The sequence below is a fragment of the Chiloscyllium punctatum genome, chromosome 9 (assembly GCF_047496795.1).
Source record: "Chiloscyllium punctatum isolate Juve2018m chromosome 9, sChiPun1.3, whole genome shotgun sequence".
Taxonomy (NCBI): Eukaryota; Metazoa; Chordata; class Chondrichthyes; order Orectolobiformes; family Hemiscylliidae; genus Chiloscyllium; species Chiloscyllium punctatum.
In genome coordinates, this window is record NC_092747.1 from 108,500,464 (window position 1) to 108,527,653 (window position 27,190).

The 27,190-nt window shown below is 44.2% G+C and overlaps 1 protein-coding gene across 1 annotated transcript; it reads right to left on the reverse strand.

Annotated features, from left to right (window-relative positions):
- Positions 1–21,029: 21,029 nt before the first annotated feature.
- Positions 21,030–24,747, reverse strand: mettl18 (methyltransferase 18, RPL3 N3-histidine). Its single transcript, XM_072578003.1, has one exon. The coding sequence runs from the start codon at positions 24,677–24,679 to the stop codon at positions 23,753–23,755; it is 927 nt and encodes a 308-aa protein (XP_072434104.1). The 5' UTR covers positions 24,680–24,747; the 3' UTR covers positions 21,030–23,752.
- Between the last annotated feature and the right edge of the window lie 2,443 nt (positions 24,748–27,190).

A 27,190-nucleotide genomic window follows, 5' to 3' on the forward strand; every position in this document is an offset into this window, starting at 1 on the left:
TCTACACTCATGTAGAGGGAGCACAGTCTAACTGAAATAAATTATTTTAGTTAAATTGAGGCAGGTAGCACACAATATTCCTGTATTCCCTTGTGTAAAAATGATTAGGGTATGATCTAAGTGAGAAATTTAAGCTGATGAAAAGATTCAAAAGGGTTGATAGAGAGACACCAGCAGTGTGGGGAGAAGAAGATGGGAGAATGTTCAAATTAGAGCCAGGCTTTCAGGCATCATCAGGAAGCACCTCTCCATACAATGGGATTGGAAATCTGGAACTCCATACCCTCAAGCAGCTATCAAGGCTGGGGGGTCAATTGAATATTTGAAAAATGAGGTTGAAAGTTAAGGTTTTAGGGTTATGGAGGTGGGGCCAAGACACAAATCAACCATGATCTGAATAAATGGAAGAACATCATCATGGGGCTGTTTCCTGTCCCTATGGGATTTTCTACCCCGTTTACACACCTTTGCATTTTCTTGCTAGAGCCCTAATGGGTTGGGTTTTTGAAATGCAGCAGCATTTCAGTGCTTTTTTTTTGTCCTTCACAGGATCAAGAGGAGGTCTGTTAGACCCTGGAGCTTATTCTGCAATTTGTGACTGCTCTGCTACCCTATCCCTAAATGTTTCGGGCTGCCAAAGTCTACCAATCTCAAATATAAAATTAGCAGTTGATCTAACATCAATTGCTGTTTACGCAAGAGTGTTCCAAATTTCTGCCACTCTTTGTGGAATGTACAAACCTGTGTGATCCTGCAAGCACCAAGAACATGTAGTTCAGGCCAATTGAATATTCCAGAAATTCTTGCCTTTAACCTCACAACCTTCCTTAACCAGCTTCTTAGTCACATGATATAACCATTCAGTTCATCCAATAACCTCATTGAAGTTTGAGGTTTCAGAGAATCCAACTTTACAATTCTGATTATAAAGTACTTGCCATCTTTGAGAGTCAGGCTGTACCAAAACAGTCACAGAGTCGTACAGCATGGAAACAGACCCTTCGGCCCAACTCATCCATGCCAACCAGGTTTTCCAAATTGAAACAGTCTCATTTGCCAGCATTTGTCCATATTCCTCTGAATCTTTCCTTTCCATTTACCTGTCCAAATGTCTTCTAAATGTTGCAATTGTACTCACCTTTACCACTTCCTCAAGCAGCTTATTCCATATACATTGTTGAAAGAGATGAGCTAAATCAGTCTGTGTGAAGGAGATCATCAGTCTGAGTCCAGAAATTCCAATGAAAGATACATCCTGGTTATTACAGTGCCAATAGCACAAATGTTACTGTTATTAAACATTGTTGAAGAGACAGGCACATTACCAAGTCTTTTCTTAACATAGAAAATAGCTGCCGGAGTAGGCCATTCAGCCCTTTGAGCCTGTACCACCATTCAATATGATCATTGCTGATCATGCAATCTCAGTATCCCATTCACACCCTCTCCTCATACCCCTCAATCCCTTTAGCCACAAGGGCAACATCCAACTCCCTCTTGAATATATCTAATAAATTAGCCCCAACAGCTTTCTTTGGGAAAGAATTCCACAGGTTTCACAACTTGTTGAGTGAAGGGCTTCTTCCTCATCTCAGCCCTGAATAGCTTACCCTTTATTCTTAGACCATGACCCCTTGTTTTGGACTTCCTCAAAACTGGGAATATTCTTCCTGCATCTAGCCTGTCCAGTCCTATCAGGATTTTGTATGTTTCTATGAGGGTCCCCCTCATTCTCCTAAATTCCAGCAAATCCAAGCCCAATCAATCCAGTCTTTCATCATATGTTAGTCCTGTTATTCCAAGAATCAGTCTGATGAACCTTCACTGGACTCCCTCAATAAAAAAGTTCTTCCTCAGACTAAGAGACCAAAACTGCACACAATACTCAAGGCGTGGCCTCACCAAGGCCCTGTATAACTGCAACAAGACATCATTACTCCAATACTTGCAATTAAGAACATGCTGTTATCTTTCCTCGCCACCTGCTACACCTACATGGCAACCTTCAGTGGCTGTTCCACCATGACACCGCCATTGCACCTCACCTTGTCCTAAACTGCCACCATTCAGATAATAATCTGACTTCCCATTTTTGTGACCAAAGTGGATAACCTCACATTTACCCACACAATATTGCATTTGCCAAGTATCTAACCACTCAGTCAGTCTGTGCAAGTCACCTGCAGCCTCTCAGCATCCTCCTCACAGCACACATTGTCACCCAGCTTAGAGTCATCTGCAAATTTGGAGATACTGCATTCAATTCCTTCTTCCAGCATCCATCAAGATAAATGCATTTTTTCAATCCCTCAGCCAGAGCTGACTTTCCAGCATCTTTTTCCTCCTAAAGTAATATTCTGACTGTTTAAAATTTGGCAGGTTTTTTCCTAAATGAGTGCAAGATGAAAAACTTCACCTATCTCACTTCTCAGCAATATTAAAGTCTGTACTCCCAATGTAAATATTCACTAAATACACTTCTAAAAGCTCTGGACCAATATACAGCCTAGTTTGCTTGACTTTTGTGGTGAGAACATTGCTGGAGTCATTCATAAAGGAGATAATTGAACACTTGGAAAAACAAAGCTCAATTCACCAGTCTCAGCACAGTTCCATGAAGGGAAAGTCATGCTTGACAAACTTACTGGAGTTCTTTGAGGATGTAACCAGCAAAGTGAATAATGGGGATCTGGTAGACGTGGTATATCTAGACTTCTGGAAGGCATTTGACTAGATGCGGCATAAAAAGCTGATCCAGAAGGTTACATCCTAGGGGGTTAAGGGTAGACTATTAACTTGGATAGGGGATTGGCTGGCTGATAGAAAGCAGAGGCTTGGGACAAATAGGTCCTTCTCAGATGGCAAACTGTAATTAGTGGGGTACTACAGGGTTCAGCTCTCAGACCTCAATCATTTGCAATCCATGTAAAAGATCTGCAGGCAAGGAAAGATTGTAACATAGCAAGGTTCATGGATAATACTAAAACAGATGGGAAAACAGGAAGTTATGAGGAGTTAAAGAGTTTACAGATTGATATTGATAGGAGAAAAGGCCAGAATCTGACAGATGGAATTCAGTATGAATAAGTGTGAGATTGGCCATTTTGGCCAGAAAAATAAAAGAGCAAATTATTATTTAAGGAGTGGATTCAAATTGTATCAGTGCAGTGGACATCTTTGTGCATGAATTGCAGAAAGTGAGTATGCAGCATTGCATATAATAAGATAAGCAAATGGAACCTGGCATTTATTGCAAAAGGACTGAATTATAAACATAAAGAAGTGTTGTTATAATTATGTAAGGTGGAATGTTGTGGTTTCCTTACTTGATTGTGGCACTAGAAGCAGAAGGAGCACCAGATTAATTCCAGGGATGAAAGGGCAGCCATATAAGAAGCAGTTGAATAGCTGGGTTTATACTCAATGGCGCTGAGAAGACTGAGGGGGAAGCTGACTGAAGTACATAAAATGCAAAAGACATTGAGAAGATGGTGATGGAACAGACGTTCCCCCTCTGTCTTAAACAAGAGGGCATGGATATAGAGTGCATAGAGGTAGAACTACTCTCAGATGATCATAAATCTGTGGAACTCACTATCCAAGAGTGCAGTGGAGAGGCAGTATCAATCAATAGATTCAAGAATGAATTTTGTTTCCAAAGAAAAGAAAGATAAAGGACTAGGGGAGCCAGCAGAAAAGTGGAACTGAGACCAGGACAAGATCAGCTACATTCACGTTGAATGGCGGAGAGGGCTCAAAGCACTGAATTGCCGACTCCAGCTCTCAATTCCTATGTTCCTACATCTCCAATTTTTGTACTATGGTCCCTGGTTCTTCATTCGCCCAAACAGAAATTGTTTCAACTTAATTTCCCAGCTTTTTGGCTGCTAGTCCAATGTATAACTAGCAATTATCATAGCCTAGTTATGCCTTGGTATCTGGCTATCCTTCTACATTGTGCATCAGCATCTGTATTGGCAAAGAAGTTAACAACAAACAGAGTGTGTCTATGATGAAAACAATTTTACTGCATCAGAGCTTAATGTTGAATGAAGCTTATCTAGTGATAATAGAACCATTGAAACTATATGGCACAAATAAGGAAGCCAATTAGTGCATCCCTTAAGAGCTGAATTGAGGTTTTAAAATCTGGAGTGATGGGCATTCTGTTAATGAGCAATTGCAGAGGTCAGAATAGATACTTGATGCTGCTTCCAGATAGTAAGCATCTGAAGTGTTTTAGATATTTTAATTCAAATAATTGATTCATTTCTCAACACCTTTTTTTAAATGTCAATCGAGCCTTCCCTTCCCCCGACACAACACATTTCTAGGTGAACATCTCAAGCTCCTGTGGGCTCGTTAAATGAGCTGTTAAAAACTGCATTCATTGTAAACTTTGTATAATATTAAACGTAGCAGAATACATTACAGAGCTACATAGGCTTTCAATCAATATTTCTATAACAGATGGCAAAAGTTCAAGTCTTAACATTTAAATTACTGCCTTTCAGACATCAGACATGCACCTCCATGTCAATAAAATACATTGCATTTTTTTTTAGCTATTAATTCATCTACGCTTGGTTTATATTGAGTACAAATTAGTCTTGTTTTTCTGGGCTTCAAGATAAACAATGTTCAAGATAAACAATGCATACTCAAATTACACAATTATATTGATTACCTAATTAAACATTATGGATATTAGCTGTGAAAAATAACATCTTTCCTAGTGTTAACTTCGGCCCATAGCCAGCGCAAGGGCGACTATTCAGCCAAATGATGAATCGGTTTTGATGTTGTATAATGCTGTGATAAGAAAAAGGCTGGTAGTTATACAACAGCACTGTACAGCTAATAAAATACCTTTGAAGTGTTGGAACTACAACTGGGAGGAGTGTGTGCAGGAGTTCAGCGTCACTGTGAAACACACTGGGAGGAGTGTGCAGAGAAGCGCAGCAGGTCAGGCAGCATCCAGGGAGCAGGAGAATCGACATCTCGGGCATGAGCCCTTCTTCAGGAATAAGGGCCTGAATTCCTGAAGGGCTCATGCCCGAAACGTCGATTCTCCTGCTCCTTGGATGCTGCCTGACCTCCAGCACTTTTCCAGCAACACATTTTCAGCTCTGATCTCCAGCATCTGCAGACCTCACTTTCTCCTCGGAGTGTGCAGAGGGTCAGTGTCACTGTGAAACACTCTGGGAGGAGTGTGTAATGAGTCAGTGTCACTGTGAAACACTCTGGGAGGAGTGTGCAGAGGGTCAATTCACTAAGAAACACTTGGAGGAGTGTGCAGTGAGTCAGCATCACTGTGAAACAGACTGGAAGGAGTACGCAGCGGGTCAGTGTCACTGTGAAACACACTGGGAGGAGTGTGCAGTGAGTCAGCGTCACTGTGAAACAGACTGGAAGGAGTGCGCAGCGGGTCAGTGTCACTATGAAACACACTGGGAAGAGTGTGCAGTGAGTCAGCGTCACTGAAACACTGGGAGGAGTGTGCAGTGAGTCAGCGTCACTGTGAAACAGACTGGAAGGAGTGCGCAGCGGGTCAGTGTCACTATGAAACACACTGGGAAGAGTGTGCAGTGAGTCAGCATCACTGAAACACTGGAAGGAGTGTGCAGCGGGTCAGTGTCACTATGAAAGACTGGGAGGAGTGCGCAGTGAGTCAGCATGACTGTGAAACACTGGGGAGGAGTCTGCAGTGAGTCAGCGTCACTGAAACACTGGGAGGAGTGTGCAGCTGGTCAGCGTCACTGTGAAACACACTGGGAGGAGTGTGCAGCGGGTCAGCATTACTCGAGCAGATGGGGGTAGCAGGATCTATAGGAGAGGGGCAGTGGTGGTGTGAAATAAAAAAAACATTGGCAGAGAGTCTGTACTGGATTAGTGGTGCTGGAAGAGCACAGCAGTTCAGGCAGCATCCAACGAGCAGTGAAATCAACGTTTCGGGCAAAAGCCCTTCATCAGGAATAAAGGCAGTGAGCCTGAAGCATGGAGAGATAAGCTAGAGGAGGGTGGGGGTGGGGAGAGAGTAGCATAGAGTACAATGGGTGAGTGGGGGAGGGGATGAAGGTGATAGGTCAAGGAGGAGAGGGTGGAGTGGATAGGTGGAAAAGAAGATAGGCAGGTCGGACAAGTCAAGGAGACAGTAACTGAGCTGGAAGCTTGAAACTAGGGTGAGGTGGAGGAAGGGGAAATGAGGAAACTGTTGAAGTCCACATTGATGCCCTGGGGTTGAAGTGTTCCGAGGCGGAAGATGAGGCGTTCTTCCTCCAGGCGTCTGGTGGTGAGGGAGCGGCGGTGAAGGAGGCCCAGGACCTCCATGTCCTCGGCAGAGTGGGAGGGGGAGTTGAAATGTTGGGCCACGGGGTGGTTTGGTTGATTGGTGCGGGTGTCTCGGAGATGTTCCCTAAAGCGCTCTGCTAGGAGGCGCCCAGTCTCCCCAATGTAGAGGAGACCACATCGGGAGCAACGGATACAATAAATGATATTGGTGGATGTGCAGGTGAAACTTTGATGGATGTGGAAGGCTCCTTTAGGGCCTTGGATAGAGGTGAGGGAGGAGGTGTGGGCACAGGTTTTACAGTTCCTGCGGTTTACCTTCGAGAGTCTGTACCTATCTGACCATAGTATGATGTGATAGGAAAACAGGTATGTGATTCGTGGGCATTTTTTCCACATCTTGTTTGATTGGCCCAGTGGTTAAACTCAGGAGCTGCTAAGAGTGAAGAACAGACCACTTCAATGAATTATATATTAGGTGTGTGATCAGCAGACAGGAAGGTGAGACAGTTCATCAGACAAATAATAGGAACCAGAATTTAGCTCCTGGAAGAAACAGCAACCAATTTTCACACAGCAAGACTGATAATAGCAAAATAATTCATTGCTTGCTACTAGCTGAAATTAAACGATGACCAACCAGTACATCACCGGCATCCAGAAACTATTTTTCACTCTGATGACTGGAGTGTGCTAAATGCAAACACAAAAAAGATGACATTGTCTGGATGATGTCCTTGAATGAGACCAGCTCTCAGCAAAAAGCAACTTTAATTACCAGCTGCAATGAACGAAGACCTGCTGTTAACTATACTTGGCTAGACCTATAAATTATAGCAAATTGACACATTTACTGTCATTCTCATTTAGTGATGTCAGGTTGGGGAGCTGTACTGAATACACGAACGGTGTAATTAGGTCCAAGCCTCCTACTGTTTCTAATCTATATAAGTGATCTGGATTTGACACAAATAACAGCTGTTACTGAATTTGCAGGTGAAATTAAACTGAAGCATGGAAAGGGACTAGTCGAGTCTAATGATGAAGTAGCTAAGGAACTATGGAATGGACTTCAATAAAAGTTTTTAAATTGAGCAGAGCTACGATGGTTGGACTTCCACTGCGGAAGCTAAAAGTTGCGATGTATATTAGAAAACAAAGAGAGATTTACTCTTTATGAGTAAATTGAAGCAGATGTGAGCATAATCTGCGATGGGTGGTAAACTCAATTTGACAAAGTCCAGTCATTGCAGAGAAGGTAAAATGTGTATAAACAAACACTTGTGAGCTGCATTTCAAATAGGTAGATCAGAAGCTGTCGATGGTGGAGCTGACAATGATCTTATCAGGCTACTTACTTATTGCTGCATTCAGGTCTCATTGATAAGGCAGACCAGTTAGCTTTACAGCTGGCGAGCTGGCCGCAATGATCATTCTGAAGACGATTACGTTCGAGGACAGCTTTTAATCTTTAAGCCCGAAAGAACCATTGAATCATACAGTAGAGAGGAAACCCTTCAGTTCATTAAGCCTGTACTGCTAAAAATATACTATCACCTACACTAGTGGAACTTTTCTGCATTAGGTCCATAACCTTGAATGTTATGACACTTCAAGCTCTCATTCATGTACTGGCTAAACATCTCAACTACTCAGGTAAAAACAATGACTGCAGATGCTGGAAACCAGATTCTGGATTAGTGGTGCTGGAAGTGCACAGCAGTTCAGGCAGCATTCAAGGAGCAGCGAAGTTGACGTTTCGGGCAAAAGTCCTTCATCAGGAATAAAGGCAGGGAGCCTGAAGCGTGGAGAGATAAGCTAGAGAAGGGTGGGGGTGGGGAGAAAGTAGCATAGAGTACAATGGGTGAGTGGGGGAGGGGATGAAGGTGATAGGTCAAGGAGGAGAGGGTGGAGTGGATAGGTGGAAAAGGAGATAGGCAGGTAGGACAAGTCATGGGGACAGTGCTGAGCTGGAAGTTTGGAACGAGGGGGAGGTGGGGGAAGGGGAAATGAGGAAACTGTTGAAGTCCACATTGATGCCCTGGGGTTGAAGTGTTCCAAGTTGGAAGATGAGGCGTTCTTCCTCCAGGCGTCTGGTGGTGAGGGAGCGGCAGTGAAGGAGGCCCAGGACCTCCATGTCCTCGGCAGAGTGGGAGGGGGGAGTTGAAATGTTGGGCCACGGGGCAGTGTGGCTGATTGGTGCGGGTGTCCCAGAGATGTTCCCTAAAGCGCTTTGCTAGAAGGCGCCCAGTCTCCCCAATGTAAAGGAGACCACATCGGGAGCAACGGAGACAATAAATGATATTAGTAGATGTGCAAGTGAAACTTTGATGGATGTGAAAGGCTCCTTTAGGGCCTTGGATAGAGGTGAGGGAGGTGGTGTGGGCGCAGGTTTTTACAGTTCCTGTGGTGGCAGGGGAAAGTGCCAGAATGGGCAGGTGGGTTGTAGGGGGGGCGTGGATCTGACCAGGTAGTCACGGAGGGAACGGTCTTTGCGGAAGGCGGAAAGGGGTGGTGAGGTCTTTTTGAAGGTGGCGGAAATGTCGGCGGATGATTTGGTTTATGCGAAGGTTGGTCGGGTAGAAGGTGAGCACCAGGGGCGTTCTGTCCTTGTTATGGTTGGAGGGGTGGGGTCTGAGGGCGGAGGTGCGGGATATGGACGAGATGCGTTGGAGGGCATCTTTAACCACGTGGGAAGGGAAATTGTGGTCTCTAAGGAAGGAGGCCATCTGGTGTGTTGTGGTGGAACTGGTCCTCCTGGGAGCAGATACGGCGGAGGTGGAGGAATTGGGAATACGGGATGGCATTTTTGCAAGAGGTAGGGTGGGAGGAGGTATAATCCAGGTAGCTGTGGGAGTCGGTGCGTTTGTAAAAAATGTCAGTGTCAAGTCGGTCGTCATTAATGGAGTTGGAGAGGTCCAGGAAGGGGAGGGAGGAGTCAGAGATGGTCCAGGTAAATTTAAGGTCAGGGTGGAATGTGTTGGTCGCACACCTCTGCCCTCAGACCCCACCCGTCCAACCGTAACAAGGACAGAACACCCCTGGTGCTCACCTTCCACCCTGCCAACCTTCGCATAAACCAAATTATCCGCCGACCTTTCCGCCACCTCCAAAAAGACCCCAGCACCAGGAATATATTTCCCTTCCACACCCCTTTCCACCTTCTGCAAAGACCGTTCCCTCCGTGACTACCTGGTCAGGTCCACACCCCCCCTACGACCCACCCTCCCATCCTGGCACTTTCCCCTGCCACCACAGGAACTGTAAAAACCTGCACCCACACCTCCTCCCTCACCTCTATCCAAGGCCCTAAAGGAGCCTTCCACATCCATCAAAGTTTCACTTGCACATCCACTAATATCATTTATTGTCTCCGTTGCTCCCGATGCGGTCTCCTCTACATTGGGGAGACTGGGCGCCTCCTAGCAGAGCGTTTTAGGGAACATTTCCGGGACACCCGCACCAATCAACCACACCGCCCGTGGCCCAACATTTCAACTCCCCCTCCCACTCTGCCGAGGACATGGAGGTCCTGGGCCTCCTTCACTGCCGCTCTCTCACCACAGCTACCTGGAGGAAGAACGCCTCATCTTCTGCCTCGGAACACTTCAACCCCAGGGCATCAATGTGGACTTCAACAGTTTCCTCATTTCCCCTTCCCCCACCTCACCCTAGTTCCAAACTTCCAGCTCAGCACTGTCCCCATGACTTGTCCGGACTTGTCCTACCTGCCTATCTCCTTTTCCAACTACCCACTCCACCCTCTCCTCCCTGACCTTTCACCTTCATCCCCTCCCCCACTCACCCATTATACTCTATGCTACTTTCTCCCCACCTCTAGCTTATCTCTCCACGCTTCAGGCTCCCTGCCTTTATTTCTGATGAAGGGCTTTTGCCCGAAACGTCGACTTCACTGCTCCTTGGATGCTGCCTGAACTGCTGTGCACTTCCAGCACCACTAATCCAGAATCTCAACTACTCACCCAGGCAATGCGTTCCAGACCCCCACCAGCTTCTGGATGAAAATGCTTTTCCTCAAGTGCCCCCAAACCTCTGCTTTTCACTTTAAAATTATGCCCCTTGTGATTGATCCTTCAATTAAGAGGTACACAGTCACTTCCTATTCACCCTGTCCATGACCCTCAATCTTACATATCTCTATCAAGTCCCCTCTCAACATGCTTTATCCCAAAAAAAAATCCTGAGTTTATCCAGACTGACTTCATAGGTGAAATGCTCCATTCGAGGCAACATCCTGGTGGGTCTCCCCCATTGCAATCACATTATTCCCACAGTGTGATGACCAGAATTACACACACAACTCCAGTTGTGGCATAACCAAAGTCCAGTACATTTCTAACATGACCTCCCTGCTCTTATTGTCACTGACATGATTGATAGAGGCAAGCACACTGTACATCTTCATTAACTACTGTATTAACCTCTCCTGCCACTTTCAAGGATCTGTGAACAAGCACCCAACATCGATTTTTCTCTTTGAGTTTCCTAGTGTCCTGCCATTCGAGTACTCCCTTGTCCTGTTCCTCCTTCCAAAGTACATCAACTCAATTCACAATTATCAGGGTTAAATGCCCTCTGCCATTGATCTTCCCATCTAACCAATCTGTTTCTAGCTTCCCAAGATAATACCTTCACCCTCACAGTCAACCATCTAGTAATCTTCACGTCATCTGCAAACTTAGTTATCATCCCTCACACAATCTCATCTACATCATTTATGAATGTCACAAACAATAAGGCACCCAGTAAACCACTGCACGCTGGGCTCCAGTCACACAAAGCTTTCCTCCACTGCCCTCTGTCTCCTATTATTGAGCCAATTTTGGATCCAGCTTGCCAAATTACCCAAGATACCCTATCCAAGTCAAAGGTGCAGCCTCCTGGCTGCTAAAACACAGATTGTTAACTTGGCCAAAAGCAAGGGATACTGGTTACATTGACTAATTAAAACTCATAAGTCATAAAATCCAGAAACCAGACACAAACAGCAACTAGGTACTAAACATATTAGCAGAGTGAAAAGGACACATCCTCTCAACAGCCATTCTAGACAAATGTACCTCAAGAACTAAATGAAGGAGGGTTGCATATTAGTAACCAAGAACTAAAGGTTCAAGCCTAAAACAATGGAACAAAACATTAACAGGACATTTAGAGATTAACAAAACCATCCAAACCATTGGTAGCCATTAAACAGGATCTCCTGATTAGCTAAAGCTATAGAAAGATCCAGACACTAGGGGGAAAAAAGATATAAAACTAGGATTTATCTGTAGATTGAGGAGGAGACTGGTTTGGCAAGAGGCAGAGAGACACAGCTGCTTTGCATTCCCATGGAGACACAGAGAGAAAGCGACTGTGTAAATCTTTAAGAGACTTGCAAAGTATTGTTAGCTTATGGAGGCCAAAAGGATTTGAGACGGTATTGTTTAGCATTTGAGGTTATTGTAGCTAGTTTGTTTTTATATAAATATTTTTATTGAAAAGCTTTTTAAATCTTTTACAAAACATTTATATACAAAGAAAAACAAAACACCATCAAAACAGAAAAAAAGTACAAAGAAGGCCTTAATATAGTATGATTGTTACTGAACAACCCACTATTCTACCAAAACAAACCTAACTAAAACTAAACTACAAACATATTGAAAAAAATACTAGTTTAAATTACATTAAAGTTATTTAAATTAAATAATGTTTTACTACTTTATTCTATCTTACTCATCACACTGAGGCTCCCATCCCTAAGTTTACCCCTGACAGTACACATTCTTTTCCTTCCAGTCTCCTCTTCTCAGGGCCTCACGGGTATCCATAAAGATTCCCACAGCTATACCACCACAGCCTTGACTAACATTGACGACAAGTCAGTTTCAATATAATTTTAAAAAGGCCGCCACGTTCTATAAAACTGTTACGTTTTGTGGGGCACCATATTTGTGAGGTAATCTTGGGGGACATGCTCTATCACCCCATAAGACCTGGTGGTTTTTCTGACTTCCAATTTAGTAAAATGTTCTTCCACGCACAGTCTTTTCCCATGTTCCGTCAGAGGGGGCAAATTTGGCAGCCCCAAAAGAAGAATTACTGCATCCATGTTAATTTCAATCCCCAGAATGTCCTTTAACTCCCTTACTATAGCACTCCATAACTTGTTAATAAAGCAAGTAGTAAAGTTGAGGCTGTTTGCATTGATACCAGCTGGTGTTCATAGTGATTGGCCATTTTGGTATTGTGGGACACATGGGAAAATTTATTAACACTGGTTGGATGTTATTTAACCTGTTTAAGATGGGACTAGACAACATCTGGTATCCATGGATGGGCTATAAGAAATGACGATCATGTCCTCCAAAGTCAAACCCACCAGTTTGTTATCTTCAGAATTCAGCCTGAGCTGTAATTAAGAGGGTAACTATCCTACATGAGAGTCAGGATTCAAGTGAGTAATTCAGGAAATAGGCAACGGATCAGAAACTGGCCCTTCAGCCTTGGTGTTCTACAGGCACAGCTAGCAAAGTACAAGCTGGAAGAAGGTAGCAGGATATAGAGAGATTGAGAAAGTCTGCCCTATTGGGAGAGAGGGGTGGCAGTCAGGTGTTTCCTCTTGTGTGGAAACCCAAGAGATGTTGGCAGCTGTCAACACCCCTACATATTCCACTACCCCAAAACGACTGCCAGGTGCTGAAAAAGTACCTGGAACAAGCACCAGATGTTGGGGTCAGCAAACCAGGGATAGCCATAATACACAGGTCTAGGAAACTCTAGCACCTTCTAGTGGCCTGACTGTAAAGTGTTAGAAGTCACCATGCTCTAGTTCAGCATGTCTTCGAGAGGCTGCAACAAGAATTTAACTGAAGCCTTACCCCAAATATGGACACTTCTCATCCCTTAGTAACATGGGAGGGAAATCCAGTAAAGGACCCAACAATATGCTCACTGGCAAAGTGGAATGAATGCCCCCTCAACCAACATTAGGACACTTTCAGACAATACCCAAATAGACAGAATTCTGTGGCAACCCAGATTGGCCCTGGATCATGGGTTTCATGACCAAAGGCATATGACATGAAATACATAAATTAGGAAAGAATGCCACTAAAAGAATGCCTCAAAAATAACCACAGCTACAGTGATAGCAGGCATTCTAGAAGAATCCCGTGTCAGCTCGCTGAAATTAGATCACTGCAGAAGCAATTAGAAATCACTGCTGACAAACTGGAAAAGTTAAAACTTGTAGTTAAGAGCAGGACACCAGAATACAAGAAAGCCTAATCCACGAGTCAAGTCCATTCCCAATATGAAAAGGGAATCAGGAACCAGAAAGCAGCCCGGGCCAACATTGATAGGTTACAACAGTAATGTAAGGAATTGCAGGCAGTAGTAACAGCGCTGCACAATTGTAATACAGGAAAAGTCGAAACTGTTACTACTGGAAAACACACAAAGTACCAAAAAAGGATTAGTTGATCGAGAGAACCAGCTATTGGCCTGTAATGGCTTAAGATGTGCCTTTGGGGTAGTGTCAAACATGGGAGACAGTGAGGGATCAATACAGGTCCCATATACATCCACCAGGAACATATTACAGGGACTCCTTCTGCTTTTCCCCAAAGCTGCAGACCCATCAGCCCCCTGCCCTCTCCCAGAACCCATGCACCCCAGCACAGAAGTGACCAAAACCAGGTTATCCAGTTGGTCAGTATTGCTAAGATGGTCGCTGTTTTTGATGTTACATCTGACCCATACTCCTTCTTTGATGAAACTTATCAGCAAGGGATATGATGAGGAGGAACAAACCAGGCTTGTCATTATATACCTTAGTACATTCAGCTCTGCCATTTCCACATAATACTGACAGCAGAATGGAATGAACAATGCTAACAGAATTAGCTGCCATCGGCCACCATCGATGGGGAAATCCATAGCTGGCTTGCATAAGTGCCAACAGAAGTAGGGAACGTCCCATTTCTTTTGCCTGCCAGCTGTAGCTCCAATTCACTTGCATATTCAGGGATATGGACCAATCCCAACTCACTAAATCAACGAGTAAATTGGGTACATGCTATTATTACAAATGTTACTGACAGCAGAGACCATGCACGTGAGGCATTTGACCCATAATACTGATGCCTGGGCTCTGAAAACTAGTCCTGTGTGGGAGAGGGACATTAACGAACAGGACAATGTGAAGCAAACAGTCTGCCTAAGTGCCCTTAACACAGCCAGCTTCCCATCTCCAGCCTAGAAGAACAAGGGATGATGTAGAAATACAGGAGACCAAAGAATAACCTCCCTCCATACATGTCTCTTGCCTCAGAAAACAGCACTCCCACAAATAAACCCCAAGCCCAATACAAGCTATAACTGGCCAAACTGGCCATTTCGTTTGGGACTGCCAAACATCTAAGATTCCAACCTGACAATGGGAAGATGGGCCAATACCCAGTGTACTATCTGGCAGCAATAGTTAGAGTGAAAACAGGCTGTGTCTTATATGTTGACGATCATAAAGGCAATAATGGAAATAGCTTTCAAGCTCCCCAGCCACAAGTGCACAAGCCACTGAGCTTGCTGTAGTCACTTAGGTGGTAGCTAATCAGGAACAGCTCCTGCCACCACTAAACATCCATTCTGAAAGCATGTACATTTCCAACAGCCTCACAGATTTCCTTCCACTCTGGGGAAAATGGGGTTTCATCTCTGCAGATGGAAAGCCCCACCCATAAGGCTACATAAATGAGCACAGAAATAAAAATTGGCACAAAACACAGTCATGCCTATTTCGACTGCAAGGTTCACCCTTCCAAATACAAGGTAAGGCAACAAGTTACAGTAGTGCCTCGATATACAAACGACCCCATTCACGAACAAACCAGTTTGTGAACAGGATTGTATGTAAAATTTTGCTTCAACGTACGTACGAAATTCAAGGTATGAACGAAGGTACAAACGCAAAAAGCCCGTGGTTTCATTGTCATTGTTCTGCTTTGCTATGCGCGCTTTGAACACAAAAGCTCTCGGGCCCCGCGTGATCTCATTCAGTTCATCTTTGGCGCACGCGCTGTGAGCATCATTCTTTGCTACGTCCAAGCATTCTTACACTTTTTTTTGTTTTTTGCATTAAATTAGCCATCATTATGGCTCCCAAGAAAGTGAAAAGTGGTAGCAATAGTGGTGTTAAGAAGCCTAAACGTATTACTGTGGAAACGAAGAAGGAAATAATAGCTAAACACGAGAATGGTGCTCGCGTATCTGATCTCGCTATGCAGCACGACATGGCGAAATCGACTATCTGTACTTTCCTAAAGAACAAAGAGGCACTAAAAGGTAGCTAACGTAGCTAAAGGAGTGACTGTTTTAACGAAGCAAAGGCCTAAATTGTTCAACGAGGTTGAAAAATTATTAGTTTGGATAAATCAAAAAGAACTTACTGGAGATAGCGTTACCAAGACTATAATCTGTGAGAAGGCTCTACACATACACCGTTATTTGTTGGCGAAATTACCAAGTACAAGTACTGCTAGCATTGAAGAATTTAAAGCCAGCAGAGGCTGGTTTGATAAATTTCGTCGACAAACTGGAATCCGTAGTGTAATAAGGCATGGAGAAGTGGCTAGTTCGGACAAAAAGGCAGCGGAGGACATTGTGAAGGAATTCAATAAGTTTGTCGAAGATGAAGGTTATGTCTCACATCAAGTTTTTAAACTGCGATGAAACTGGACTTTTCTGGAAAAGAAAAATGCCCAAAAGGACCTACATAACCCAAGAGGAGAAGGCACTACCAGGCCGCAAACCAATGAAGGACAGGTTAACGCTTTTATTGTACGTGAATGCAAATGGGGATTGCAAGGTTAAGCCTCTGTTAGTCTACCACTCTGAAAATCCTCACGTTTTTAAACGCAGTGTGTTGAAGGCTACATTCTCGATAATGTGGAGGGCAAATAGCAAGGCTTGGGTCACACGAATGATTTTTATGGAATGGTTGACTGAAGTTTTTGCACCAGCTGTCAAGGAATATCTTTAAAAAATTAATTTGCCACTTAAGTGTCTTCTAGTAATGGACAATGCTCCTGCCCATCCTCCAAATTTGAAAGAAGACTTGGACATTGAATACAACTTCATAAAAGTAAAGTTCCTTCCTCTCAACACCACTCCCCTCATCCAACCCACAGACCAGCAGGTCATTGCAAGTTCAAAAAAATTATATACGAAGGCTCTGTTCACCAGGCGTTTCCAGGTCACCAACGACACAGATTTGACCCTTCGTCAGTACTGGAAGGACCACTTCAATATCCTCCACTGCATAAGCCTTATTGATAAGGCATGGAACAAGGTCTCTTTCCGTACGTTGCAGTCGGCCTGGAGGAAACTTTGGCCAGCTTGTGTACCTGAGAGAGGCTTAGAGGGTTTTGAGGAGAAGACATCAGTAAATGTAGTGAATGAGATTGTGACCCTGAGCCAAAATATGGGCTTGGAGGTCGACAAGGATGATGTGGCGGAGCTGGTGGAGGACCACAGACAAGAACTCAGCACAGAAGATCCTGTTACAATTCAACAAGAGCAGGTGAAGGTTATGCAGCAGGAGCATTCTGGACAGGAGGAAGAAGAGAGGGAAGATGTATCAAGTGTTCAAATCAAAGACATTTGTCGCAAACGGAGTGAAGTGCAGGCTTTTGTTGAGAGGCATCACCCTAACAAAACTGTGACCAACAGAAGAGTGGACATTTTAAATGACAATGCGATGTCCCATGTTCAGAAAATTCTGCAACAAAGAAAAAAAAAGGTTTCTCTGGATTGTTTTCTTGTGGCATCACCAACCTCCAAGAGACAAAAAAAAGAGAGAAAAGACTCCAGAAATAGCTGAACAATGGGAAAATTGATTCAGTTCACGAACCGAGTCCTGGAACGGATTAAGTTCGTAAATCGAGGTGCTACTGTATAATCCAAGTTTACAAGCCCTATGCGTTTCTAGCCCCCAGAGTTTCAGCCCACAATCTATTGTGAATAAAGTTAGCCCTCAGAATATGAATGGTTGCTGGGCTCAGGTGAATTGGACTGGTACCATGTAAATCAAATTAATTCCTATTCTGCCCAAAATAACTCCCACCACTTTCACAGTATGCTCAGGGGAAATAGTTTGCAGTACCAGCCTATGCAAGAAGGTCCCAGTAAAGCCCCAGGATTCTCCACCCAGAGGCAGACCACAGCACCACAGACAGATATATAACTAACTGCAAGAAAATTTTAAAACTAAAAAAGAATAATCACACACGAGGGGTAATATCGACACTGGCGAGTGCATGCCACCAATCTTTGGGAGATGCTGACAAGAGACCCAGTTGTTCCAAATACTGCCAAGAATTAGGACTCATGGTTTGCCTCTTTCAGGATAGGAGGTATATGTTTCTTTACTTCACAGGTGACATGTTGTTCCTGCTACAAACAGCCTCAGGCACCTAAGTCCCATAATTTTGAGGGAAGGTGGGCTGCATATATTACCAGTGGTGAGGAAACTATTGTCCCTCAGAATTCCTTCCAATAAAGGTGCTCTTGGAGCAAGAATAGCTAGCATGGATCATTAAACAGATTGCATGCCTGATCAACTGGATTGAAATTTTTGGTGACCAGGTGCGAGATGAGAGCAATGATTTAACGTAATCTATTTGGATTTCAAGGCTTTTGAAAGGTCCTGCATGAGACACTGATAGTGAAGTTAAAAGCCCATGGACATTTGGCAAATTGGATCCATAATTGACTGAACACCAGGAAGCAAAGGGTGATGACTGGAAGCCTGTATTCAGTGGGGTCATTTGCTGTTAATAGTATACAGTATATAAATGATTTATACAAATGTAGGTTCGTGTGTGCGTATGTGTGTGTGTAGGAGGATTGATCAGTGAGTTTGCAAACAAAATGCAAAGTGTTGGGGTACAAAATATTGAGAGGAATAGCCTTGGATTACAGGAGGATACAGATGGTCTGTTCAGGTGAGCTGATGAGTGGCAAATTCAATTTTGGATAAGTGAAAAATAATGCATTTGGGCAGAACAAATAAGGCAAAGGAATTCATGGTGAATGGTAGCACACTGAGGAGCACTCAGATCAGACAGACCTTGGTAAGCATGCCCATTGGTCCCTTAAAGTAGCAAGGCAGATAGGTAAAATGGTCAAGGTCGCATATGGGAGACTTGCTTTTATTAGCTAAGACAGAGTTTAAGAACACAGGAGATTACACCGAATCGGTATAAAATCTTGCTTAGACCATGGCCAAAGTATCATGTGCAGTTCTAGAAACCACATTCTTTATTGCACTGGAATGGGTGCAGACGAGATTTACCAGGATGTTGTCTGGCTTGGAGAGTTATGTAGAGATTACTGTAGTTGCTTTCCTTGGAGCAGAGCAGACTCAAGAGGGTCATCATTAAGATGCATAAAATTATGAGTGGCATAGATATGGCAGACAGGCAGAAACTTTTCCATTTGATGGAAGGATCAATGAACTGGGGCATAGATTTAAGGGGCAGGCAGTTTAAATGGGATGCAAGGAAAAATATTTTCACCCAGAGGGTAGTCAGAATCTGGAACTAACTGCCTAACAGGTTGGTAGTGACAGAAACTCAACATTTTACTAGTTAAAAGAGCCCTTGCAATGCCAAGGCATACAAAGCTATGGGCCAAGTGTTGGAAAAAAGGATTAAAATAGTTAGGTGCTTGTTTATAGCCAGCATAGACTCAATGGGCTGAAGAACCTTTTTCTGTGTTGTAGACCTCTATGACCTGACATGAAAATCTCAATAGCTTACCACTGACAGCACATTTCCTGTATGGGTGCTCCTACTGCAGCCAGCACAACCCCTTGATGACAAAATGTAGCACATTGAAGGAAATGGCTCTGAGGCATGTTCACAGAACAGTGGATAGATCAGTTTAAATTAGATGCATTCTTGTTCCAGCAATGAGCAAATCTCAGGTACCACTGTTGTGCACAAAAGCAGATTTTTCTCTTCCAAGTGGCTTCAAACTTACACTTTTATTTATGGAAGTTTGTAACCTACCCTCCTAATAGCAGTAAAATCTAATACCCAAAATCATGCTTGCCCACCACAATCCAGAGCACTGTTCATTATCTGGTCATCAGGGTTGGTCAATGCAATGAAGTGTGGGGCCAGCTAAGCAGAATTTTTGCAAAGAACTGCTACAATATCTTAACAGTTATATTGATCTGGAACAGTCAAGCAACAGGAAAACCTTTATATTGGTAAGCAAAGCTGATTCTGTGGGTGAAACTCCAACACGATTTCTGGATATATTTGGAATCTCTAAACTTTGTTCTTAACTATTTTAGACTTGCCAAAATCCAGTGCGGTCTCAGGGGACACCACCCACCCCACCTGACCATATTCTACATTTCCCAATTAGAAATATGGAAAAAGAACTTTTTTTTAAAGCTTACATTTTTCAGATCACTTAACTGTTTTGAACTCCAGGGAAAACAGGCCTAGAGTACACAATCTCTATTCAGGACAATCCCCTCATCCAAGAATCAATCCAGTGGATCTTTGTTACATTTGCTTGAATGCAGGCCCATCTTTCCTTCAATAGTTCAAACAGAAGAACTGCACATGTGGGCTCATACCAGGTCAGGGTGTCAGGCTCCTTCTTTGCCCAGTTTGGCCAATGAAATTTCAAACCTGCAATGAGTCAGTCCTGCAACTGTGCTTTGAAATGACCTACCAAGCACTTAGTTGTACAAAACACAGCAGTTCAACACCATCTCACAGCTAGTTATAACAGGCCCCTCAAGTCTGCTCTGCCATTTCTGGGATTACGGCTGATCCACCATTTCACACATCTACTTTCCTGCCCTTCTCCCATAACCCCAAATGCCCCTACTGATCAAGAATCTATGTTTCTCAGCTTTGCATATACACAAGGCTGCAGTCACAGCTCTCTTTGGCAAGGACTTCCAAAGACTATCAACCCTCGGAATCCTCCTCCTCTGTTTTGAATTGGCACCCTGATATTGACCATGTTTTTTGGTCCTAGACTCTTCCTAGAAGGGGAAACATCCTCTCAGCATTCACGCTTAAGAATACATTTCAATGAGATCATATTTCATTCTTCTAAAGATCATTGAATAGAGTTCCAAGCTGTTTAGCCTTTGCCCATATCAGTACACCAGAAACAAACAGCTTGAAGATCCAGAACTTAGACTACCATGTGGTTCTAAACTTCAATTTTAGAGGTTTCCATCAAATATGAATATTTAGCAGGTACCACCTGATTAGGTGCATATTGCATTTAGGTAAAACAAACAAGGGGACGACTTATACAATGAAAGGAAGGGCCTTAGATAGTGTTGTAAAACAGAGAATTAGGAGTTCAGGTACATAATTCTTTGAAGTTTACATCACCTATAAACAGGGTGATTAAGGCAGTACTTAGTACACTTGCATTCATTATACAGACCTCTGAGAATAGGAGTCGCGACATTATGTTGAGGCCTCTTCTGGAGTACTATGTCCAGTTCTGGTCGCCCTGTTATAGGAAGGATGTATTTAAGCTGGAGGGGATTCAGAAGAGATTCACCAGGATGTAGAGTTATTTAACATTGTCTTTTGTACCCAGGTGCAGTGAAAAAGTGAATGATGTTGCCACATTCCAACACCATCTTGGATAATAAAGTACCGAATAAAATTGTATAAATGGCAAAGTACTGAAAAAAAATTAATATTAATTTAATATTAATTAAACTGAAATAGCTTCAAAATTTCATCTTTCCTCTCTCTGTAGGCTTCATGCTCTCTGCTCCTCCAGTCGCCATTGTCCGACATCGCCCCTGGGGCCCTGACAACTCCTTTTCTGCTGCCATCAGCACCATTGCTTCTGCCGCCTCAGAGCTGGAGACTATCATGCTGCACCTCCTCCGACACTGGACATCAACTGATTAGTCTTCTGGTGCCACAACCAGAGATGGTGATACATGGGGCTTCAGTGTCCCACAGGAGGACACCCCATGCAACCAAAATAAAGAAAAATGTTACCCAGCTTGCCAGGAATGGAGGGTTTGCATGATAAGGAAAGGCTGGGTAGACAGACTTTTTCCCCACTGCAATGTAGAAGTTTATAAAATCATGAGGGCGGGGAATTAAGACTAGTGGACATATTTTTAAAGTGAGAGGAGAAAGATTTTAAAAAAGACTAAAGGCAATTTTCTTTTAAACTGTGGCGTGTGTGTGTATAGAATGAACTTCCACAGGAAGTGATGGAGGCAGGTACAGTTACAATGTTACAAAATAATTAGAAAAGTACATGAATAAGAAATGTTTGGAGGGATATGGGCCTAGCAGAGCGAGGTGAGACTACTTTAGTTTGGGATTATGGTCTGCACAGACTAATTGGACGAAAGGGTCTCTTTCCATTCTGTCAGACTCTAGTTTATGGCATTCTTTTGACCTAAGAGTGTTACATTTGCTGGCAAAAGTCACTGCATTTCAAATAAATTAGTTTCATACAAGTATAATCTGAAATTTGCTTCAATAAATTAAAAATATTGATTAACATTAAAATCCATCATAACATATTCCAAGGCACAAAAACACCTTGGTCTATTGATAAGTTTCACATACCAGTTAGAATCATAATGTAACCATTTTCTATTCCAAGTGCTAGCAGTAAAAACATGGAGAAGCGATTTGAGCTACTTTAAAGAAACCATTTTAAAACCAGATCTGGAAAATTAGGAGATGGTGGTTTTATTGCACACAACTCTTTTTTAAAAACAAACTAAGGATTTAATCCTTAGCTGTTAAGACCTGTGAAAAAAAGCAATCACCAGAGATCAGAGAGATGTACAGCACAGAAACAGACCCTATGGTCCAACTCGTCTATGCTGGCCAGATATCCCAACCCAAATTAGTCCCACCTGCCAGCACCTGGCCAATAGCCCGCCATGATGCTTTGTGAAGTGGAATTAGAGGGGTAGAACCAGCCAGCCCTTGGGAATGGGTAAAGGGGGCAGCAGGACCAGCTATCAGTGCTTTTTTTCATTCTCCTCGCTGACCTTGCTGTGTCTCTAGACACACACCCTTTGGGGTTGAAGGCATCGACCCTGTCTGCAACCTCACCCAAGGCAGAGAGATACCTCCACCAGACAAGCAACAATTCCCTCTGGAGTAATTGGTTAGGCATTTTGGCAGGGGGAGGGGGAGAAACACACGTGGAGGAGAATGGTTGTGTAATTCTTCAAGTACAAGTACCCTATAAATTGTTTCAGGGTAAAGATTTACAGTGTCCACTCCAGTTTTCTTATATTTTATATCATAGCATAGAGCTTATGTTGCAAAGTATTGTACAGATTGGGCAAGTGATTGTTTTTTCTGTAATAAAGTTCAAAATTACCAGGGAACTCATATCTGAGTCCGTCTGATCTTTCTTTTTCGGTCTTGGGGATACTGCCAAATGTGTAGGTACCAGGTGGCCATTGTCCCACCAACAAGAGGGAATCCCCCAGGCATTTGTGGTGGTCACAATTACTGTGTGGAGATACGTTCCAACTCGCTGGTCAGGCTATGAACAGTTAGTTCAGTTCAGCACCCTCTCTCCAATGGAGTTGCTCTAGTGCAGCAGTCTGGGTCTTTGAAGTTTCAGAGCCTACTGGACAGAGCCCACCATAGTAATCGGCAAACCCCAGACACCGACCGGAGTGTGAAATAAAGCAAAGAGGTCCTTCCACTCATGGCAAACAGTGGAATTCGAATTCAATCAAAACAAAAATATGGAATTAATAGTCTAATGACAACCATGAACCCATTGCCATTTCACTAAATGCCCTTACCTGGTCTGGACTATAGGTGACACCAGACCCATGGCAAAATGTTTGACTCTTCACTACCCTCAAGGGTCAACATCCTCATCCAGTGAGGAAGTTTTTTTAAAAAAATGTGTTATGTTAAATTCCAACACTTAACCCACTCTTTACAAGGTATCCGAATCACAGCTGCTAAATTCTTCCAAAGTACTTGGAAGAAATTTTTTTAAAAAAAGAGTCAGTTTTTACAACAGGGGATAAAAAGACCCTTCAGCTCATTCTGTCTGCGTCAGTCAGGGTGCGTCTCTTTATTCCAATCCGTTTTCCAGGTCTTGGCTCATAACCCTGTATGCTATGGTGCTTTGTTAACAGTTATTTGCTCTTGAAATCAAAACTTATTTTTTCTAATTCATATCAATATCTGTATCCTGTGACACGAGGCAATGTAAACACTCTTCCAGCATGTACACTTCAGTCACTTTGCCTTGATTCAACACTTCACAGCGAAGAAGTGTTCATCCATTTCCCTATGGATTCCACCTCGAGGTTTTGTCTTTGAGAACCAAACCCTCGATGTCAATTTCCTGAAACCTGTTCAGGGTTGGTGCAAAGTGCACCTCAATTTGCGAGTCAGCCACAGTGGGCTTTCCTGAAGGACAGGGTGACGATGCATCTCTGGAGGCCGTCGTCGATCACTTTTACTGTCTGAATGTCAAAGACCTCCTTCTGCTTGACGAAGCTCTCGAACAGGTGGGTGCCGCCGCCCACCCCGAAGTAATGGGACTTGGTGGCCAGGTAGACCAGCCCGTCCTGGGACAGCAAGCTGGACAGGGCGTCGTGCAGCTCTCCGTAGCTGTCCGGGTTGTACAGGGTCTCCGAGCTCAGGACAAGGTCGTACTTGAAGGAGCCGCCGTGGACGTTGCCGAACCGGGACCAGCCTCCCGAGAAGAAGCGGCAGCGGGAGAGCGGCCTGGGCTCCGGGCCCTGGGCTCTCCGCCTTTTCGCGGGCCGTTCCTCCTCCTCCTCCTCGTCGTCGTTCAGGGCCACGTTGGGGAGGGTCACCCCTTCGATCACGGAGCCGTTGTAGTCCTGGAAGTGGACCTCGGCCGCCCCCCGCCTCAGGGCGACGATGCCCAGGAGCCCCGCCCCGCAGCCCAGGTCCAGGACCCGCCGGCCCTCCAGCTCGACACCGGACAGGTGCTCGATCAGGTCGAAGGTGCACTGCCAGATCTTCAGGCCTCCCTCGTAGACGCCGGGCACGAGGTCAGAGCGGCGGGCGATGGCGCCGGAGACGCCGGCCTCCCCGCGGTCCTCCAGGCTCAGCGCCCGCTCCACCGCCCAGACGTTCAGGTGCCTGAGGCACAGCGGCTCTGGCGCCGCCGCCACCTCCACTTCCTCCACGACCGCATCCTCCAGGATCCCCTCCAGCTCTTCCCAGAGCACCCCGTGTTCCTTCACGGCCTCCGAGCCCCTCTCCGGCTGTGTAGGAAACCGCTCAGCCTCTCCAGTCCCGGGCGGCTCCGCCGGCCCCAGCTCGAAGTTAAATTTGAATTCCATGCTCGAGCCGCCCGTTAACCGACGGCCTCGAGCCCGCTCATGACGGGACACCGTCCTCCCCGCCCCTCTTTTCCTTTCGGCCAATCATATCCCGCGCCCACGGCCTCACGCCCCGCCTCTCAGCCTATCCGCGGAAGGTGCCCGGCCAATCGCCCTTTCAGACGATCACCTCGCCCCCTGCCTTCACGTCCCCATCCGCCCGCCAATCAGTGACGACCCCGCATTGACGGCACCGCACAAAGGTAGCCCAACCCTTTCCCGCTTGAAACAATCGGCTCGAGCCGCCGACGGGGTCACTCGCTTTCCGCGCCCCCTCCTTCTCCAACCGGTTCACCGTCAGCCAATGGGTGGAGAGCCATGCGCTCCGCAGGACGAGTTCTGTCCACTAGGGGCCGCTGGTTGGAGATGTGGAAGCTGGCTTATATGTTTGTGGCCGCACTGAGAGGTTCTGTCCAAATGGCATGTTGAATTTACACTCTGGCCTCAAATAATGCGGATCTTGCTAAGGTTGATCTCTAGTACGCCCTATGCAATGTTAGCTGTATGCCTCCGTCTGCACCTTTTATTCAGTACATCCTTGCTTACTATGATCGGCCTATACTGCTCATAAACAAAGCTTTTCTCTTTGGTACATGTGACAATGAAACAATCAGTCATTGGCTGGTGACCTGTGGAGGTGCTGTTGGAATGAGTGGTACTCACTTTAACTCTACCAAGATGAAGCTTGCACTAAATGATGGGTCTTTCCTCTAAGATCAGGATATAATAATCTCCATTGTGGAAACCAAATGGTGTAAAACAAAACCTCCTTGGCACCAGCCTCCTCATGCTGACCACTCTTCTTCATCTTCCCATTCTCCTGATTTCTGCCCAACTTCCTCATCCCCCAGACGTTTGTTTGGGCCAATTCAGGTCCTTGAACTCCCTCCAAGTTCCTTACCATCTTCTCACCACCCCACCCTTTCCATAATTCCCAAACTCCACACCCTGATCCCAAAGGTCATTGCTGGCTCAGGGTACCCCCTGCGGGCCTGTAATTGGCCTCCCTTCTCCCATCCCACACACACACACAACATAGATTTGGGAAAAGCATTCAAGGTCCAATCACTGAACTCAGCCATTCACGCATAGAGTACATTCCCAAATTTCTGGAGTATTGTTTCATTTTTCAGACTGAAGTTAAATCAGTGTAATTGTAGAAAAAATATCAAATGTTTTACTCTAAAATGAAAAGACAAATGAATCGTGAATAATGTACCAATGAAAATGCTGAACTTGCACATTCAGCCATGATTTTGTTCAATGGAGCAGCAGGTTTCAGGACTTCTTTCTCTAATCCCACCTGAAGATGCTGAATCATCAACTGAACATCGCGAGCTTAACATTACTGTGAAACCACCAATTTTATTTAACTTGCACATAAGGATGGGAGAAAAGTCAAAAAATTGGCTGCAGTGACATTAGATCAGTACATCTCCAGCTACTTAAACTTCAAATGTGAAATCTTGGTGCGGCAATTCAGTACTCGTCATTATCTTTGGAACTCAGATTCAAAGTTGTTACCTGGGTTAATTGAATATGTACTCATGTCTGACATCTGAGTAATTTCTGTCATGTTTGAACATTTTAGAGCTAAGATTTTTTAGAAGTTAAGAATGAAGTGGATTTGAATTGGTTTTAAATGGAAGATACATGGAGAAGTATGAAAACACTCCCATGAAGGTCAGCTACTTAGAATATTTATGGGAGTAACTGACACCACTGAATACAAGAAAGTACATGTAACAGATGTGTAATCACACCAGGATTATATGTGAAATGAGCGTAGACAATACAAATGCAAGATTATATTCTCAAAGGGTGTAAGCCGGCAATGTAAATCTGCTCCCAGTTGCCAACACAGAGCAATGGTATATTTGGAAAAAGCAGAGATTTGCAAACTGCACACCGTGGGGGAGCAATAGATGCTCTCTGAGATCGTACCTGAGCCACATTTTTGGGCGCAGAATAAAGGTGGCTCTGCTTTGCTGCTGACCATAATGTAACTGACTTGACACTAGGGTTCTTCTGGTGCAGTGGTATCTACCTCTTAACCAGGAGACCTGGGTTTAAGTCCCACCTACTCCAGAGTTATGTACCAACATATCTGAACAAGTTGATTATGGTTAAAAAAGAACAGACTTGACACTGGCCATGTGCTTTTTAATATATTTTTAATCTGAGCCAACACTTTAAGTAGTTTGGTTTTAAATTTTGTTAACCCAGTATAAAATGTTTCAACCTGTCCTTCCAAATTTTGGTTACAATAGATATTCCTGCAGTTTGTTTCTTTCTTTTGGTTTTGCTATTTTTGCTTCCATTTTTTATTCACTCTGGTGAATATGTATTTTAAAACACATATGTATTTTAAAACTCTGCTTCAAATCCCTACTGTTGATCTTTCATTTGAATGATTCCATGAGACAATGTTCCCAGTGGGAAGAAATACTTGTAGAGACAATTCTTGCAAGT